This window comes from Leishmania mexicana, chromosome 28, assembly GCF_000234665.1.
Source record: "Leishmania mexicana MHOM/GT/2001/U1103 complete genome, chromosome 28".
NCBI lineage: Eukaryota > Euglenozoa > Kinetoplastea > Trypanosomatida > Trypanosomatidae > Leishmania > Leishmania mexicana.
The window spans coordinates 367,755-387,503 of record NC_018332.1 but is presented as its reverse complement, the minus strand read 5'-3'; the positions used below and the strand labels follow the sequence as shown (position 1 = coordinate 387,503).

At 60.6% G+C, this 19,749-nt stretch overlaps 4 protein-coding genes across 4 annotated transcripts in view; all 4 read right to left on the bottom strand.

Moving 5' to 3' along the window:
- Positions 1 to 1,738: 1,738 nt before the first annotated feature.
- Positions 1,739 to 6,385, bottom strand: LMXM_28_1070 (conserved hypothetical protein; the record flags this gene model as incomplete). The annotated part of the gene is made up of 1 exon (XM_003876897.1): positions 1,739 to 6,385. One exon carries the CDS (start codon positions 6,383 to 6,385, stop codon positions 1,739 to 1,741), a length of 4,647 nt encoding a protein of 1,548 aa, XP_003876946.1.
- Positions 6,386 to 8,785: 2,400 nt separating this feature from the next.
- On the bottom strand, positions 8,786 to 10,012 carry LMXM_28_1060 (conserved hypothetical protein; the record flags this gene model as incomplete). Its single annotated transcript, XM_003876896.1, has 1 exon — positions 8,786 to 10,012. One exon carries the CDS (start codon positions 10,010 to 10,012, stop codon positions 8,786 to 8,788), a length of 1,227 nt encoding a protein of 408 aa, XP_003876945.1.
- Positions 10,013 to 15,262: 5,250 nt separating this feature from the next.
- LMXM_28_1050 (conserved hypothetical protein) lies at positions 15,263 to 16,489 on the bottom strand (the record flags this gene model as incomplete). Its single annotated transcript, XM_003876895.1, has 1 exon — positions 15,263 to 16,489. One exon carries the CDS (start codon positions 16,487 to 16,489, stop codon positions 15,263 to 15,265), a length of 1,227 nt encoding a protein of 408 aa, XP_003876944.1.
- Positions 16,490 to 18,307: 1,818 nt separating this feature from the next.
- Positions 18,308 to 19,749, bottom strand: part of LMXM_28_1040 (hypothetical protein, unknown function) — a gene marked incomplete at both ends in the record, with an annotated part of 2,526 nt that continues 1,084 nt past the window's right edge. The window contains one exon of the mRNA XM_003876894.1: positions 18,308 to 19,749. This exon is cut by the window's right edge and continues 1,084 nt beyond it. Within this exon, the coding sequence (XP_003876943.1) occupies positions 18,308 to 19,749 (1,442 nt within the window).

Here is a 19,749-nt window from a genome sequence, read left to right as displayed (position 1 = left end):
CACTAATGGAGCGGAGGCAGTCACCTGGGACAACCGAGGGGGGTCAGTGCCGATGTGCTTGTCTGCGCGAGCCACAGAGAGCAGGCACACAGAAACTCAGGGAAGATGCAGATTCGCAAACAATGCGTACTCAAGCAAAGGCAGAAGGATAACGAGGAGGACGAGAAGCTGTGCAGTACTCCGTAGTGACGCCTCTTCCCGCCCTTTGCTCTTAACACACGCACAGGCACAGCAATAGGCACACGCAGGGCAGTCCGATGCACACGCTACAAGAGTGCTCGAGAGAGCTGAGGCGAGCGTGGCGAAAAATAAAAGGCCCCCACAACGCGCACAGACCAACACGCAGGCAAACCCGCACGCAACGCCCTTTTTGAGGGTTTATTCGCGTCACCAGACTAGACGGCACAGGTAGAGGTACGGGGGTGAGAAAAGAGGGCAGCGACGGCGTGGGATGGGCGAGCACGGACGCAGAGGACACGACAACCCGAAAAGGTGGCGCACCGACAGAGCCCAGGGGAGAAGCAACAAATTCTGTACACAACGGCGCGTGAACGAGCAAACCAAATGAATGGCCCCTCCAGTGACTCGGAGATCGCAGCCGTTGCTGTGGGGGGTGGGGGGAGGTGGCGGCTCGCCGCAAGCGAGTGAAGCCCCTGTCAGCCTTAGCCTCGTCTCTCTCTCTCCCTCGTGCTGCCCTGCGTCCCGTCCTTTGCACCTCGGTGGCTGGTGGGGAGAGGCACAAGGCACGCAAGTGAAGGAAAGATCGCGCGCGTTTGCCTTTCACTCTCTCGCTGCTCTGCCCTTCTCCAGCCACGGTGAGATGTATTGCCCTCTCTGTTCTTCCAGTTGGATCCGCCTATGTGTGACTGCACGCGCAGAGGCCGCGATGACGCTGCCGTTCGTTTCTTCTTTTCCGTCGTGTTGCCCTCACCCTCCTTCCTCTTCCTACTCGCGCTGCGGTGTAGACTGGGAGCCTGCTTCGGTAAATATGCCGTTGTGTGCAGTCTCTTTGGGGTGCGTGTGTGCGCTGTGTGTGTGTATGTGCGTGTGTGTGTGAGTGTGTGACGGTGCGATCGTTGAACCGTGTTAGGATTCGCGACTTCCCTTGAAGCTGGCGCGCGAAGCTCGCCGCACTCGCACACCACCACACAAAATAAAACAAAAATATTGCAAAGGATACAGAGAAGTCGCGTGTGCGTGCGCGCCGTGGCGTGGCTGGCGAGCATGGGAGAAGGGAGAGGAGAGTGGTGGGACGCAGAGTATCGAGCGCACCACAAGGGGGAGAGGAACGAGGGCAGAGAGACAGCGAGTGGGGTGAAGCACAGCAGCAGACCGATAAGAAGACACGGATTTGTTCGTATCCGTAGTACTGCCACTGCTGTGCTACGTTTTCCCCTCCCCCACGGCGATTGCAGCAGAGCGCTTGTACTCACGCGTGCTCCTCTTTCAGGCAGTACACGTGCTGCCGCTGCTGCTGCTGCTCTGACGTTCTTTTGTTGTGTGGCCATCGATGCTTTTGTTCCTTTCCCTTAGGCACACACGTGAATGCCTGTGTGGGCTTCGGATGTGTGTGCGCGCCTTGTTGAGCGGATGCATGGGCAGTGGGAAGGCGGGGCAACATGCCCATCTACAAACACAGGTGCACATGTGGATAGGACCATGAGCTAACGCGCACGAAGCGCGCCAGTCGGTAGGGTGGTCCTATAACAGTGTGTTCGGAGACGCGGATGCGCGTGGACTACGTTTCGCCTTCGCGAAACAAGGCCATGATGTGGGCCACCTCCTCGTTGGTAACGCCGCACTCCCGTCGTGCCGCCCCACCTTTACGGCCTCGGCGGCCTGTGCCTCGTTGCCTTGAGGGCTTGCTCAAGTGCCTTGTCTGCTCGGGAGCAGTGGCTTCTCGTTCTTCTGATGCACTCTCGATGGCGTCGAAGCTCACAGTGCGCGGCTTCCTACCTCGCTTGCGCCTAAGAGGCATGTCACTTGTCATCAGCCTTTCACTAGCCTGGTGGCGCTTATAGTGCCCCATCGACACATCTGGCGCTCCCAGCGAGCATGCAGATCTCATAGCCTTCCGATTCTTTTTCTGCGGAGACGCGAGCGCATCTGCCATTGCTGCGTCGGGAGAGGGCATGCGATGCTGGTTGTCTTCCACCTTGGTAGGCACCCGTGCATCCCTCGCTAACGACGATGCACCTACCGAGGACTCCACAGCGTCTCCCTCGATCATTGCGGCTGTGATATCCTGCACGGCGCGCCACACTTTGCGCCGCTGCTCGTCGGAGAAGGTCGCCAAGGTCACACCAAGGTTGTCGCGGCGGCGCTCGTAGGAAGGGAGCGGTGCCGCGAGCACGCCGGCTGCCCGGAGTGAACGGAGGCACTCGTATACACTGCCCTCGAGTGCGCTGTGTACCTGCCGGATCCACGCGTCGTCGTCGGCGGCTGCACCGCCGTGGACTCTGACCTTTCTAGCACGCGCTGCTCGCTGCCTCACGTTGGCACCTGGCTGCGTACGTTCGTCATCATTCAGTGGTTCCCCTTCGGATGCGGGGTACGATCCGGCATCGGGAGAGGACTCGCCTTGCTCGTTCTGCGGATCCCTCTCCGTGTTTGCCGTTTCAAGCGCGGTGGTCATCGCTGCCACCGCGACCGTGGGGCCCCCACCCGCAGGCAGGAACAGCGCCGCTTCATCTCTCTCGGCTCCGTTGCGGGGGAAGCAGAAGTCGATGGCAGACTGCTGGAGAGCCGAGAGGGTCGTAAAATTTTCTGTCTCGCTGCCCGAGGACTGTGTGCCGTCGGCGGACGTTGAAAACGCCGCTCCTGTTTCTAGCTGCCCAGCACCATGCCCGTTGTAGGACCCGGCGAGGGCAGCATACAGGTCGGTGGGCGATGCATAGGGGACGCTGACGCTAGAGTGGATGTGGGGCTTGTCGCCTACTCCCGCGGCCTCCGTCACCAGGGAACTCGGCCGCGGTGGCACGTGCGCGCAGCCAAAACATGCGTAGCTAACCTGACTGTGCAGCGAGAGATCCTCAAAGGTCGGGCGCGCCGCCTGTGCATCCTCACAGCCACGGGCGACCCGCCTCGGCGTCGGCGAGGGCGGTGACCCATCACCGTGAGGTAATGCAAAGAGTGCGACGAGCTGATGGTGCAAGTTCCAGAGTGTCTCGTACGTGCGCTTTGGATGGGTGACGGCGCGCACCTCGTCGCGCGCGAAGAAAAGCAGCCAGAAGGCCTTCTGCACGGCGATATCCACCACGGCGTCGTGCACGAGAGAGCTAGCATGGCGGCGCACGTAGACGAGGTTGCCTATGAGGTCGCCTGTTGACGCTCGAACGAAACGCTGCCAGAGTGCGGCAAGTTGCACATCCTCGTTATTCCGCAGCTGCCATTGAAACGGCATCGTGGAGGCGGGCGCGGTCGTGCCAATGCGTCCGCGGGCGCGTTGTTGTCGGGAAGTGCTTCCGCTTCTCTCGTTGGACGCGGCCGCCAGACTCGATAGGAAGGACGAGCGGCCGCCGGGCGGCGCGGCGACGGTCGCTCCCTCGCTGTTCATCAGTTCGAGCACCACGCGGTCTACATCGTACGCACGTACGTGCGCTGCCTCCTGATCGCGCATCACCTCGAGCAGCGATGCCTCTGCCGGCACGTGGATGCCACCTCCGTCTGCTGCGTCGGCCTCCGTCTCTTCCTTTCCCAGCGCCTCGCGCTGCTGCGCCACCAATTCGGCCTCCGCGAGCATGCTCTCCATCTCAAACGGAATATTGTGCTGTCCGAACACGGCGTAGACACCGCCCGACTCGCGAACTCGCAGGGAGAGCTGCGCACTTTCAGCCCCGAAGAGGAACGTGTTCTGCTCCTCCTCACTCATTGTATCCCACGCCATGGTGGTGGGGTCGGCCGCTGCAGCGTCCGCCGAGGGCGTGCAAAGTGTAGACCGCCGCCCCACGTGGGCCTCGTCGACCTGACTGTCACCATCCGTCGTGCGAGCGTCTGTGCTGTGCCGTGCAGCAGTGACGCATGGGAGCGGCTCGGGAGACGCCGCGTCGCTCCAGGAGGCGGCGCCCTCACAGTATTGCAGCGGCGCAAGATCTGAGATGTTAATCGTGGGCCGTCCTTCGCCGAAGCTGAATGGCCGCCTGTGCGCCCCGCAGACCCCAGTTGTGCGATGGCGCTGCGTGAGAACGAACGCATTCCACGCCGCCACCGGCCCCTCGAAGGCTGAAAACGTGCCGTCCACGCAGCCGGCGACGGCGCCGCTGGTGTCACCGAATGTCGCGAGCGCTTCACACAGGGCGTCGCTGAAGAAGTGCACCTGCTGGGGATCGGTGCCGAAGATGCGCGTCATGGCTGCCTGAACATCCTCCGCGGTTGTGTGTCGCAGCAGACGATCCACGGCAGCCGCGCCGCTGGCGGGCACTACAACTGACGCCGTTGCCCCCTCAACGCCATCGTCAGAGGACGTCGGAGGGGTATCCTCACCGGTGGCTGAGTCGCCAACGACCGCTGGGCAGCTTGTCTCAAGTGCCGCCGCCTTCCTCACCGCAAGCAATACGACCTCCTGCACCTGGTCCCACCAGTGGTGTTGCGCGTGCAGCAGACGGAACACCAGGGTGCGCAGTACCTTGCTGCGCCCGACCACCTCTCGGTGCGTGAACGGCAACGGCGCCGCCGATCCTGAGAAGCCAGCTGCCCTCTCTGTGCGGGGCGGCGCAGCGTTGGTGTCCTCGGCCCGCTCCAAGTCCAAGATCCACCCACTCGCGAAAAAGAGCTCCCGCTTGCTGATGCGGTCTAGCAGCGGCATGCATCGCCTCACCCGATCTGCGGGGTCTATGTGCGTGACGACGGCTGTGTGGTGGTCTGTGACGCGAAACAGAGCATCGAAAAGTGCAAACTGATCGGCCGGGGCATCTAAACGGTCTAGATCGAGAGCACACCGCATGGAGACGGTAGGGGGAGGAATGGCTTTCTCGACAGCAACGCTCTCAGCACCCTTAGCCTCGGCTGCGTCAGATACCTCTTTGTCTGCCGCGTTGTCGACCAGCTGGCGGACATCCTCACGGCCCTCTGGGGTGCTCCCCGTGTCGGGCTCGCTCATGCCTAATGCTGGTGTTCCCTCCATCGCCCCATCTGGTGCGGCATCATCCGCGCGGCGCACAAGTGCGTCAGCAGCGCTACCATCGCGGTACGGTCGCGCGGAGTCAAGCGTGTCGGGTGTCGCAGACGGGGCCGGTGGCAGCGGAGGCGCTCCAGGAGACGCGCTGCCATCCCTACCTGCCTCAGGCATGCTCGCATCATTGGACACCAGAACATCTGCCTTCCCGCTCAGCGGCTCCGTCATCACATCACCGTAGAGCGCGCGCTCAAAGGCGGCCTCAGCAGACGCAAAGGTTACCCGTGGTGTTGTCACTGTCGTTGCCGACGCGGGCTGACTCTCGTCCTCGTTGCGTCTGGCAGCCTGCCAAGGCGGAGGGGCACCTTTCGAGAGTTCCGCACTGTCTCCCCGCAGTAAGTGGCCCGGTATCCGTGAAAATGGATCCGAAGATACAGGCGCGGCGGCGCCAGTTGAAACGGCGGCACAGCCTTGGCGATATTCTTCGCTCGCACCCGCTGCCTCGCCAGTCGCTCGCGCGGTTGGCGTATTTGAGGTGGAGCCAATGCTCGTTGTGCTGTGGCTGTCCGTGGCGCCTCCGTCCCCATCGCCCACAGGAATGATGCCGCCATAGAGCGCCTGCTCAAACGCGAGCTCGGTGGTGAGATGCGTGCGCCTCTCCTCATCAAACCCTGAGACGGACGGCAGCAGGGGCGGATTCCTCATGTCGCTGCTTCGGCCAGGGTTCACACGTGGGGGCTGCGCCACAGGGGTCGGCTTTGCACCAGTCTTCACCGGGAGCGTTTCGGAGCCTGTGACACCTGCGCTAGCACGATCTTCAGGCGCCTCCCTTGCCACCGCACCGGAAGCTGGCGTGCGGTCCTCAATACGGGGCGCGGCACGGATAGCGATGTTTTTGTACGCCACCTCGCTAGACGATGTCGCATCGACGGTGTCAGCTGGACGAACTAAAGACAGATGTGCAAAGTCCTTGTACAGCGCCTCTTCGAACGCCTCCTCCCGGGGACTGCGCTTTTCTGCGGAAGCCGTCGCGTCACCTGGCGTCGTCCGCGAAGCGACGCGCCGGTGCTGCAGGAAAACAGGCCCCCACACGTCCCCTTGAAGCGTGAAACCCCTAGAAGAACACGACGATGGCCGATTGCGCATTGGCCGCCGCGTCAAAAGGCGGACGGAGAGTAAGTTGCGCATCCACGCAGGTGTACTGTGACCGCCTCCTTCTCCACGGCCGTATGGCGGTACGACGACGGATGCGGCATATGCCAACCTCCTCATTCCATTGGATGCGCCGCCGTCTTTCTCTTGTACGAGAGTGCGCACGACGAAGAGGAGGGCGGTGGTCCCCCTATACGTGGGGTTCTATGCTCTGTGATGTATGTGTATGTGTGTGTGTGTGTGAGAACAACGAAGCGGGAGAAGAGGGACGGCGTGTAAGCGAAATACCTGTGCCTCTGCACTCCCTTTCGAAAAAGCAAGCAACAGCAAGAGTGGCTTCGTGTATGTGCGTGTGTATGGTTGGTTGGTTAAGGTGATTCACCTCTTCTGCGGCTGCTCCTCATCAACCTCGTCTCGAGAGTGGGTGTGGAGCTCCTCGCAGTAGCAAAGCACGTCTTTTCTGGTGTCCTGCTAGCGCCTGCCACCTCACGCGCTGCGGGCAGCAGCGCACGCAGATCACGAACGCGGTGTATACGTGCCAGAAAGGAAGCGATAGAAGATGTTCGAACAACAACAAAAATTCTTCTCTTGGTGAGCTACGCGGAGAGAGTGTAACCACGCGCACGACATCAAGCAAGCACGCATCAATGACAGACAGACGGACAGCGCGCATCACGGCGATACACGAAAAGAAAGGAGAGCAGCAAAGGCGGAAAAGGAAAGGTGTGAAATCACGTCGCGTACGTGCGCATTCCCCACCCACCCACCCACACACACACACATCAGCAGCGAGGGGAGCGAAGGAAAGAACACGGTGGTGTATAGAATAACGCACATGAAAGCTGGTGTGCTCGCGCTCATGCGCATGTACCGGCGCAGGGCGTGACGAGGGCGACGCGGGATCTCTGCATCTTCAGAAAGCTGCTGATGGGCTATCGCCTGCTCTGTTTTTTTTTCCTTTTTTTCCTTTGCCTATGTGTTGGTGTGTCTCATTGCACTCCTTCGAAAGCGTGTATTAGCTTATACCTATGCTTGTTTCCGTCGTGTTGCGGTTTAGCCGCGGTGCCGTATGCGCCGACCCTCCGCGCGTGCAGGCGCATCTATAGGTAGGTGTATGTATGTATGGTGGCGTTGGGGCGCGTGCACTGAAGGTGGGGAGGGGAGGGACACGATAGGCACGTGCGATGAGACTTATCGACCAAAGCATAAGACGAACAAAAACAAGAACAAAAAAAGAAGAGGAGGAGGCAATCAATCCTGCTGAAGCGAGCACGCACGCCGTAACCACAAAGTGGCCAACCAGTCAAAAATCGAGGTCGAGGCGGCACCAAGGGCATATGTATAGATATATATATATACCACCACCACCACAACAGGCGCACGGATGTGAGCAAGCAAGCAACAGTGACTCGCAGAGAGGAGGACACGACGGCCAGCACCACTGACGATATCACGTTACATCGCCTGAATGGATGTAAGATGAACGCACAAGATGGGAGGAGGGTGGGTGGGGGAGAAAGAGGTGTCACTGCACTCATACACACAGGCAGACACACACGACGATGCAGGAGAGACGCGAGGCGGAGACAACGAAACAGCACAGGACTCTCGACACCAGCAGCAGTGGTAGTAACACCTCCATCGCCTGTACCGCCGTCATTTTCTTCTTGCTTGCTTGCTTGGGGGAGTCCGACACGCATGAACGGCAAACAAACAGCGGAAAAAGAAAAAAGAAACCAGTTCATGGCGAGAGACACGCACACACGCACACACACACACACGCACACACACAATATATATATAGATGGCAAAGGAATAGAAAAAAGAAGAAGGAAAGTGGTCGTGGTGGTGGTCGTCGCCGTCGTCATCGTGGGGACACTGAGAGGGACAGACAGACGGGCGTTACACTGAAGACCAGTAGTCACAAGCAAAAGAAAACATACAACCATACACAGACATACACACACATACGTACATACATAAAGTGCCTACGCATTCATCGGTATCATGGAGACATAGGTACATAAGAATAAATATATATATATATATATGTGTGCCGTATTCTATCGGTACGAAGCCTTTAATGAAGAAGAGGGTGCGGGCCAAGTAGGTCTTGGTTGCGTGTGTGTGCGTGTGTGTGTGTCGTGAGGTTTGGAGGAAGAAGAGGCGAGAGAGGATGCACAGGCCCACATGCACGATGTGGTGCTGGCACTGGTAAATGCCCGTCTCTGTCTCTCCGTGTGTGTGTACATACATGACGGAGGGACGGCACAAAAAACTGGATGACGTTTGGAGGCAGCAAGGCACCACACGCGCGTATCCTAAGGTAGGACGGAAACGGTTGCGGGCCCCGTCATGCAGGAATGAAAGACGAGAAGGAGGGCTGGGGGTGTGCAAGGCAAAACGCGACGCTCACTCTTGGCGTGCCTGCAAACAACTACTGCTACCTTCGCATAGTTCTTTCTGATCCCTCACTCGCCTCTCCCCACCCTCCAGCACCAACCTCACGCTCGTGCATCTTCAGTTATGCTGAGGTTGAAGTGAGGGCGGTGCATCCGCCTCGTAGAACTGCTGCTTCTCTGCATCAAATTGGTACTGACACCGCTGCTCCGAAGGTGACTTCGCAGGAAATCCACCAGCACCACCGCCAACCTTAGAGTCGTACAGCCACTCCAGGTTGGGTGCCCCTTGAGCACGGCGCTGTGCGTCCGCGTCGAAGTCACCTGCGTGTGCTTGGTCATGGTTGTCATATTCATTTTCGTCGTACATCCGAATCTCTTGCTGGCACGGCTGCTGACTGTACGCCTCCGTCTCGTAGGCGTTCGTGGGGCGGTGGTTCTCGTAGTCGTCATCATCTATGTAATAGGGCGGGGTGCACTTGGCCTTCGGCCCCGGCTTCGGTGCTGGTGGTGCACGAGCATCTTCCCTTTGACCAAAGTCTTCCTGCTGCATGAAATTGGGAATGGGTGATGGAAAGACGTTGGACTGTGCTGGCTTGCGCGTGAGATGCGGCGGGCCGCGAGGGATGCTGCGCTGGCCCATCCCAGGGAAGCCGGCTACGCCTGACTCCTCCGGCACACTGGATCGGTTGCTGGTGGGTGTGACCGCCGGTCCACGCCGCCCGCGCGGTTTTGGGGGTTGCTCGCGCATCAGATTCCCCATCATGTCGCCGCAAGGCGGCAGAGATGTTGCGGGCTTTCCCGAAACAGCACCAGTTCGCGCGTCACGGTTTCCAGCCTCAGCTCGGGGCTGTGCCTTTGGGGCGTCGGTGAAGCGTAAGAATGCGCTCTCGCTGCTCGTCTCGAATTTCCTTGCTTCCGCCGCCCGCCTGTCCTCGACGGTAGGCACTGGTCCTGTGGTGTTCACGGGTTGGGTGGCACGAGATCCGCTTGCTGCCACCTGGCGACTCTGGATGGGCGGGCGAGATGCAGGGGCCGTGTCGTCCCACGAGAAGATGTTCAGGTGATCTGTCGGTGCCGATACGCGGCGGCCGGCCGGGTGGGCCGACTCCACGACAGCCGAGTTGTGTTCGTACATGCGGTCGAGAAACGACGGTCCAGTCGCCATCTGCCTTTGCGCCGCTGCGCAACGAGTCCCCTCTGCTGGCACCGGCTGCACGCCCTGGCTGGCATCGACTGTGGCCTGCAGTTCGGCCATGTCGCGCGCTTGGTGGCGGCGACCCGAGGGGCGTTTGTTGGCGTCGCGCGCCTCACTCTCTACCCCAAAGGTACCTCCGGCAAAGAACATTGTTGAGCTTTCAAAAATAAAAAGGTGAGGGAAGAAGTCAATGCGTGTGTGTGCGTGTGTCTGTATTTATGCCCGTATGTGGAAAAGCCGTATCAGATCAACCTTCACCCAGCCAGCGCAGTGATACAGAGAGAGAGGGTGGGATGGCATGCGAGGCGGGCGTCAGTCGGGTATGAGGAGACAAAAGGAGAGGAAAGCGGAGACAGTAGAGGCGGCCGGTGGAGACGACTGCATGCGCGACCGACGCGTGACACTCGGAAAGGCCGCACCGTCGACACGAGCACACGGACACATCACCGAAAGTGTGCACACCGCGACTTGCACACGCGTTCGCTACCGCTGGAGTGGAGTGGGCCACGGTATGGTTGAAACAGCAAGGTAGCCCCTCCCCGTTTTGCACGAAAAACACACGCTGCCCCCTCCCCCGAGGGGATCGTTGCTCTTTTTTTTCCGGTCCGGTACACTTGTCCGCATCTCTTCTCGCCTCTCCCGATCGTGAAGCTGACGCATGCACGCACGCGCGCTGGAGCGGAGAATACATTAGTGCCGTAACGAGCGACGAGAAATGGGACTCATGACCAACAACACAGCAGGCATGCTCACGGAAAGAACGGCGGCGCGTTCAACAACACGCGACTTCGCTTCGTCGGCAGGGAGAAGTACTCGGAAAGAAGAAAAAAATGCCCTCAACCATCCATCAAGCGCGGAATCCGCCACATAAAAGCATATATATATATGTATATATGTGCCGTCCTGCGCCAAACGTCTCTTCTGATCTTGCCTGAGGATGCGACTTGAGTGTCATGAACGCATCCCTTGACATCCCAATGTTTCCTGCTCCGTGACTCGCCCTCAACAGCAACACAGCAAGCTGCTCTGCACACACACACAGAGTGTTGCGGGTGAGTAGAAGGCAAGTGCACGGCATTCCAAGAAGCAAACAAAACAGGCACGTGCAACCGGGCGGGTGTGTCGAGAGGCCGTTCTCGGAGGTTAGCCGGGTACGCCAAGGAGAAGACCTTGACACGCCGCACTAGAAAGCGGGCAAGTGAGACGGATAGGGACGGCAGCGAAGTAAGGCACCGCCGCGACAGTGTGTGCTGGGGGCAGTGCTAGTAGAGCAACATGTAGCCACACCACGGAATCCGTCCCTTCCAGCGCTGCTGTGTTCCTCTTTTCAGCCTATGTGCATGCGCGCACAGAGAAAAGGAGACAGCGAGGCCCGAGTGAGGTGCTCATGCATACGGTGCACGCAAAGAAAACCTTCACACACGAAGAGGCGCGCGCGCACCCGCCGTCACAGACGAGATGGAGAGCGAGAGGCTCGAGCGGAGAACACGACAGGAGGCATGAAAAGGGAGGCTTGTACCCAAGGAAGAGTGTTATGTACGCAGGTTCGTCCGCAAATCTTTCCGCCAACCGTCGCACGTCTCGGCGAAGCACGAGCCACCTGCGCGGATGAAAGATTCCATTTTTTTTTCTTTTTCATGTTTGCGTGCGTTGCTACCACTAGCGGTGGTGGCCCCACCCCAGTGTTCCTTTGGCAAGGCTTTGTTCGGTCGAACAAACGCCGACGGGCAACGCCGCCATGGCGTTGATCGGCGCTCCGATGCCGATGGTGGCGCTGGGCAGGCGCGCCGTTCCCGTTCTTGCCTCTTTGCGCTCCATTTGCGGAGCACGGCACCGCTCACCCTGGCGAAGCCGTCCTGCCCGGCAGGAGGGCACCGCGGTACCTCTCTGTTGCTCTGCCGCGGCCAGCGTTGGCGACCGCCCTTCTCTGTGTCTCGGCCCAAAAGATTTTCTATGCGCTGCAGGATGTGGATCCAAAACTCGTGCTCAGTTGGTGTGGTAGAAGTGCGAGCCTGCGTCCACTGCGTTGCGGCAAGGGTAACCAAGACGTGATCTCCTTCGCGGACGCCACCTAGGGAGCACTGAGGGGAAGCGCCGCAAGCCACTTCTGACTGCGCTCCTCTTTTTCCAAAGATCAGCACAATAGCGTGACGCTCTACCGGGCTTGATAACTCGAATATCCGCAGCATCGCTTCGTTTTCTCACGGCCGGTAAAGGAGAGGAGAGGGCCCCTGGGAAAGCCTTGGTGGCCCTCGCGACCCGGTCCCGCGAAACCCAAAAAAAAGCATATGTTTACGCGCTTTATGGGCTCCAAAAGACGGAGTGAGCAGGCAGAGGAGGGGGTGCCTGTTGGGGGGAGGGAGGGAGGGAAGGAGGGAAGGGGGCCGCTTCACGCCGGAAGCTTCACCCGCGGTGCTAGCGCACGCTTCTTCGGTGGACCGCGATGTCGCATACCCATTTCGTTGTAGGGCCCTCACTGGTTCACCACCGACACGACGCCCTCACACCGCCCCAGCAGCGAGAGGCGCGCATGAGCCCTCTGAAGGAGCACCGCTTCTCCTATGATCGTTCTTCAACTTCCCTCCGACTCGCGCATACCTGCGGAGGGCGGAACCCCTGCGTTGCTATGGAAGTGTCACTTGTTGTATAAACCTGGGGACGCGGGAGAGGTGGTGAAACGAGATCCAGCGCTGGCGCCTCGATGCTCCCAACGAGCGCGGTGGTGCGCGCGTCTGCCCCTCCTCCCCCGATAGACGCGTTTGTGGAGAAAATCATGTCGCAGTTGGCGCGATCTCAGGAGACAGCGTCAATGTCCCCAATACGAGCCCACGGTATGGAGCACGAGCTGCGCACCTGGGCATCAAGGTACTGAGAAGAGCGATCCCATCCAAGTCCGCGGTGGAAGAGTCAGGGTACGCCTCTGCATGCCCGCGTAGAATTTAGGTAGGTGGTGTGCAGCACGTAGGGCGTGAAGGAGGGCAGGATCGACGCAAACGATTGGATGGAGTGCTCTTGGCTTTCGTTGCGCCACGGTGCAGGTTTCGCAACATTCTTGGCAGTGTGCTGTGCACCAGTCTATCCCTTTCCCTTCGAGATGCACTTGCGCTGCTCTGCCGAAACCAAAATGTGTATATGGATCGGCAGCCAAAGCCACCGACGACTCGTCCTCCATGTGCGCGATCAGCTCGCGCTCTGGGGAGGTGAGAGAGAGCGTTCGCCGGGCGGATCCGATCAACGATGCGACGTACCGCTGGCGCAAACTCACCCTCCTGCACCTTTTCTGCGGAGAACAATATATATTGGCAATCATGGGCGTCACTGTCAGGGGCGGTGGCGCTGCCCACGATGGACCAGGTCCAGACCCTGGCCCGCGGCAACGCACCAGCGCGTACCGGCCGGCAGCGTGCACAACCTGAAGCACTCGCCGCTTGTGGACCTGAACACGAGCTTGCTGCGAACCGTACCCTAAATCGATACAGCAGAGTGACAAGCCTCGAAACCCACTCGAAGTGCGCACTTCCTGTTGCGGGGCTCTTGTCGCCGTGCCGCGCAAGAAGGACACGCCAGCGACGCCATCGCTTGCTCTTTGCAGGAACGCATGGACGTGGGGATCCGTGGCCGGGCACCGGCGTCCTTTCATCTCTGGAGCGACGAAAACACTTTTACGCTGTGCACCCTCTCCACCCGGGAGAGCTCCTTTCCATCATGTGGGCAGTAGGATGGAGGGGGGGCGGCCCGGCCCTTCTCCACTGCAAACGCCTGCGCAACGTCGGCCATCGGTAGGCGGCGCTTCTTCACTATCCTCGACGCCCGGAGACGGTCGAAGTGCCTCCGCGCCCGATGCAGGAAGTCCCACGCCTCGGGCCGACTCCCTCGCATCACCTCAGCAGCATCCCAGTCGAGTGAGGTAGTGCTCTTGAGGGGAGGGGGCCATTCGGAAAGCGGGGCAGAGCCGACACATCATGTGCACCCTGCAGGCGCTGGATCTCGCAGAGCACCTCAGCCCGCTCCACTTCAAGGTCCTTCACCGACAAGGCGTTCACGCCGAATTCGTCTCAGCGTCGAGGGCGGTGCTGGCGCTGACCAGTGCGGCTTGTTTGTGTCACGGGTGAGTCACGAGTTCCTGTTTCGGGACGCCACGGGCCGCCCTACACCGCAGGTCGGCCCTCTCCGAACCGACAGCAGCGCCGCCGTCGCATGCTCCTGCCGCGGCGACGCACGCAGGAGATTGCCGACTGCCGTAGGGCGTGCCGACACCGGGGCGTCTGCAGAACAGACGCTCGACGCAATGTCAGGGACTCCCCTCAAACGTCTTGCTTCGCGATGAAGAGGGAGGCCGTGATCACCCACCGCAATCAGCGCATGACAGTGTGCGCTCTGTTCACATGCGAAGCTGTTCCTCCTCTTGATGCCGTTCTCAGGTTAGCATCCCATGAGTCGTCCTAGGGTAGGACCGGAGGGAAGAAGAACGCCGCTACCACACACGCGAGTCGCGGTGGCTTTGACACCGCGAAAAAAAAAACCGAAAGGGAAGCACAAGCAAAGCAGCCCCGCGTTCTCCCCGTCGTGTTCACCCCATACGGCGCCCTCGTCGTGGCAAGGCCTCGCTCGGTGAAGTGGCACGCACACGCACACACACACATGCAGACACGGATACAGGCACGACCAAGCGCCATAGCTTGCAAAGCAACGTGCGCCTCAGAGCAAGCGAGGGCAGAAGGCAGGGAGGGAGAGGTGATATGCCCGAAAACTGCGCTCACGAAGAAACACCAGCTCTGAACAGCAGGGGGCGCGGAAGAAGCTGAGAAGGGGTTGGAGGAGGGGGAAGGGGGCAGCAGAACAGAGCAACGAACAAAACAAAAACGTGAGAGAGCACAGACATGAATGGTGGTGTGGGTGGATGTCAGTCATCGGCAGATGATGGGCCATCACGGTGCAGCACGCAGCTCAGAGAGGCGGCACTTTGCAGCGTCGAGTTCACTTCTTCCTGTCAAGGTGCTGACAACGACAGACACCCCCCTCCCCCACCCAAGACCTTGGCCGCCGGAGAGCAAGAGCCTCCGAGCCAAGGTGCCTGGGTGCGAGTGGGAAGGGGAGAGCACACGGCACATTCTGAAAAAAAAGGAAATAGAAAGGAGAAAACCGTGTGGGTGTACGCGATGGTGAGATAAGCGGCTGAAGACAGCCGAAAGGCATCGACGTGACACAGAGGAGCTGAAAACTGGATGCCGGGAGGCGATAAACACCTGAAAAAGGGCAGCAGCTCTGGCACAGGCCAAGACCTGCCGAGATCACCGACGCACACAGTCAAGTGCTTCGTGCCGTCCCTTTGTTCGTGCAGCTCACCGCCGTACGCTCGTCGAACGGAGGGGGACACCTTATAGAGCTGCCCTTTTCCAGCTACCCTTGAGCACTCACCACGCTAATCCGACTGCCGTTGGCCTGCACGAAGGGGTGCGCGCTCGCCGCGCGCACCACCGACGATGGCACGCACAGGAGCCGCAAGGCAACCTCCTGGCCGCCCCCCTCACTGCACTGCTGCTGTTCCTCCACGTAGTCCAGCAGCTCGGAGATGCACTCAGGCGTAAGAGACCCGCTGAGCTGCAGTTCCTCCAGGACGCCGAATGAACGGCTGCGGGGAGACGACAGGCCGCCTACGCCACGGGACTCCGCAAACTTCGATGATGCCAGCGCATCCTGCTGCCGCGCGAGCGCCACGAGCGCGGCAACGTGGGCGGGAGTAAGCGAGCAGTGCTCGAACCGCAGCCGTCGCACTGTGGCTAGCGGCAGCGGGATAGACTGACCCACGTCGTGCGGCGCGACGTAGCACCGAGTGAAGTGCAGTGTGGTGAGATGCGCACCGCGAGCGGCAACGATACGCCTCACGAAAGCTAGCAGCTGTGACGCGGTCGCGGTGCAGCTCGAGTGCTCCTCCGACGTCGGAGACAGGAACAGGTCAAGAAATGCGTCGCTCTGCGCTTGCTGCGCGGCCGCGGCCATGGTGGGGCGAGCGTAATCACTGTCTTCGCCCATCTTCAATCGCCGCAGATCCAAGTCTGCGCAGTGCAGCGCAGACAAGGGCAGTCGACTGCCATCGCAGTCCTCCAGAAGGATATCCTCTAATGTACGCAGTGCCTGTGCACTCGGGCACGGTAGCAAAGGACCCAGCACATGGAGGTAGAGCGGGACTACGGTCAGGGCAGGGATGATTGTTGACGTTGTAGACGCCGAGTCTGTTTCGGCAGGCTTTGCCGCCGTGCGAACCGCAAGGATAGGCATCCAGCTGTTCAGATCGGCCTCCACCTCCACTCGGAGAGGGAGGTATGGTGCGTACATGGTGAGGGACGCGGAAATCTGCTCGAGAGTTTGGAGGGGCTTTCGACTCGCCTCCAGTGCGGCCAGCGCCATCGCCACCGCGTACGAACTGCTCGTGTCCTCGATCTCCCTTGAGGCCGTGCTGGAGCCGGCATGGCCGTACGCGTCTGTGAACGGTTCCGGCTGGCCTATCTGCAAGACACCGCCGTCATTAGTTCGACCTGGGAGGTGCGTACTAAGGACAGGGTTATGAAACCCGGATGAGTATGCCGGCGTCTCTGACACGCGAGTGCAAGTGCCGTCGGCTGCCATGCGCATCAGGACACCTCGCTGCATGACGAGGTGTCCTCCCTCGAACTCACCACGACCGCGTGGCTGTCGGCTGAAGGAGAGGGAGGACGGGGGCGTGCTCGAGCCAGCCACAGAGCTCTCATCGAGAGAGTCTGAGCGTGGCAGGTTGCCGCCCTCCCTTACCACATCCGGGTGCTCTCTCGGCGACGTGGATGCTGCAGACGCACCGCCACCCCAACCCCTCTCGCTAGACCGCGAACGCGGCGGCGCGTACTGCCGATGCAGATGGCCTTGGCCAATGATGGCATTCGAAGCTGTGGTTGGGGTTGCATTCCGTACACCCTTCTTGTATCCGGATCCGCGCGAGGCACCCGAGTCGCCGAGCGCGTCGCCGGGAACGTTCGCGATGGAAACACTGTCATCGGCGTCGTCCGCACTGGACGCGAAGCCGCTGAGCCAAGAACTTCGGAAACCAAGGCATCCGCACCAACCTCGGCATCTGTTGCGGCACCACATCCCCAGCTGCTGGAAGGGGCGGAGCAACGTCGCTGTCATCGGCGATCGATTCGCATTGCTACGCGACGCCGCAGTGCCGCCCCACGCGGAGGAGAGACTGCTGAAGAAGGAGCGCCGAGGTTCACTGCCCGTGCCGTCTACTACCGTCGCTGCGGGCGTGCCGTTGTCGGCGCCATGGGCAGCTACCCATGTTGCATCGGCCCGACTCGACGGATGCTGCAGAGACGAGGACAACGACTGCAGCAGCGATGGTGGCGGGTTCTCGCGGCTGCTCGAGAGCAGCGGACGACAGTCAACCTCACCCATCGAGATAAAAGCAGAGGACTGCTGCGGCGGTGCCAGTGACAGTGTCAGGGGGAACACCACTTCTGCGTTCGGAGATGGGGGCCAGGCAGAGGGTTGATGAGTGGCTCACCTCAAGAGAAAGGAGAGCGGAGATTACACGAAAAAGAAAAGGCGCTCTCTGTGCTTGTGTTCGTTTGCGACGCGCAGCACGTCAACCATGGACGTAGGTGCCCCGCTGATGTGGTCGTCAGCGTCCGCGTTGTTCTGTGTGCGGTGACCAAGAGAAGGTCGTAGGAAATTCACCTCGATGACGCAGCGGCTCTGCTGAGGTTGGAGTGTTATGTTAGTGTGTGTGTTTGTGTGTGCATGTGTGTGCGGGTGAGAGAGAGAGCAAGCTAGGTAGGAGGAGGCAGTGCAGCAAGAGGCGAGAAGGTGAAAGACCACACACGACAACACAAGACGGAGGCGGCAATGAAGATAGCAGGGGGAATGCCGGTGGTGGTAGAAGATGTGGGGGTGCTGTGAGACGGAGCGGGGAGGAGCGACCAGAGCCGCCTCGATTGCCTCTTCTTGGCACTCTCCCTGCACACTTTTTTCCCTTTCCCCGGCGCCGCCCTCCAAGTCTCACTGTCACTGCTACTTCTCGGTAGAACGTGCCAAGTTGCCATCTTCGGTGGTGGTGGTGGTGGTGGTGGTGGGGGGGGGGCACACCCCATGTTAGCGCGCGAGATCGTAACGAAAAGAAAAAAACAAAGGAACCCGAATGCGGGACAAGCAAACAAAGGGGAAGGGGGTGGGAGCAGCGACAGCGGAGCCCATCACTCACCCACGCAGGCGTGCCGTGGCGCAGCAGACGACACGGCAAGCAGCATGCAGGGTCGAGAGAGGTAGAGAAAGCTTTCAGCCTCGCGTGAAACGAGAAAAAAAAACACTTCTGCTTCATGTCAGCGCCAAGTGCACAGAAATGGCGGCAGCCGGGCGAGCAGAAGCCGATCTAATGCGAAGGACACCCCTTCCGGTGCACACGATGCTCACACATCAGGCGCTCCGCTCAGCATTGTCTCTCCTCCCCGCACCACGCATCGCTATATTGCTTGGTTGAGCGTCTGCAGACGTCAGAAGCCCACCATGCAACCGCACCATCTCCGTCAGCGCCGCCTCCTGTGCGTGGATGCGCGCATTCAGCAGCTGCAGTTGCTGCTCCAAGGACGGTGGCACCGGAGGGGCCGGCGGAACACTAGCCGACACGGCGTCTGGTAGGGGAAGCGATGCAGGTGGAAGCGGAACAGGGACGAGGCATGGGGGGAGCGGATGTGGAACCGCAGAGACCGGCGGCGGTGGCGGCAGCACACCCTTCTCATTCGCAGCATCTCCCTCTGTTGTCGGGGCCGGCGGCTCCGCTGGCGCTGTAGCGGCCGTGGAGGTAAGAGGGGGAGGCGGATAAGAAGGTCGTGCGTCCTCGCCGTCGCGTGGAGGGGGCATGGAGGAGATCACCGGGACAGGACCAGCGTCGCTTTCTACATGTGCTGCAGGTGGTGCTGCGAGTATGTCGCCAGAAAACGAGGGGGTGCCTGTGGCGATGTCAACGGCAGTGTCTACCGCTGTGCGCGCTGCCGCAGAGCTCTCGGCCGTCTGCTCGCTTGTGAATGGCGCAGCAGAATCAACCGCAACGTGCTCCGTGACGCTCTCTTCATCCGCCGGTGGCTGTGCTACCTCGCGCACCGCCACCGCGTGATCAACGGCAGCGGGGTTGAGCGCCGGTGTCTCGGCCGTCAGCGGTGTTTCCTGTGACACCGCTGACGGCGGCAGCGGCATGGCTGCTGCGTCTCTAACCTCGTACAGCTGTACTGGCAATGCCGCGTCAGCCGCAAGTCCCTTGTAGCCCTTCTCGTCGCTGTAGGTCGACGGCTCGCCATTACCAGCGCCTGCGGTGGGCGTCGGCACAGTGGACAACCGATGTGCCAGTGGCGCCACAGCCTCCCACGACGAACTCTGCGGAACCTCCTCAAACGTTTGGGTGACGGGCAGCGCCTCGTCGTCTATCGCCGGCTCCTCCAACACCACCGTCGCTTTCGCTGCAGCGCATCCAGTCAGCGCCGTCACTTCAGCCTCGTCCCCACTTACCGGCAACCCGTTATCCAAGCCACCGGTGACGGTGATCGTCGTCTCCGCAGCCGTCCCAAGCAGCGCCAGGGCGTCGCCGGTGATGGTCTCGGATCTGTGCGGTGCCTTGGCCTGCTCCACTGCGGCCTCGCGGTGCCACGCGTCAAGCGTGTCGCGTAGTTCGTCCATCGTCATGTCTCCCGCTTGTGTTTGACCGGCATGCGCACGCTCAGGAGACGGCACACGCTGCTGCTGCTGCAGAAGTCCCGTTGGTACGACGTCCAGCAAGTGGCGCAGCGTCGCGGAGACGGTCACAAACCGGCCGCTTAGCTGTTGGTAGTAGCGAGCCAATTCATCCTCGCGGCGCTTCATCTGAG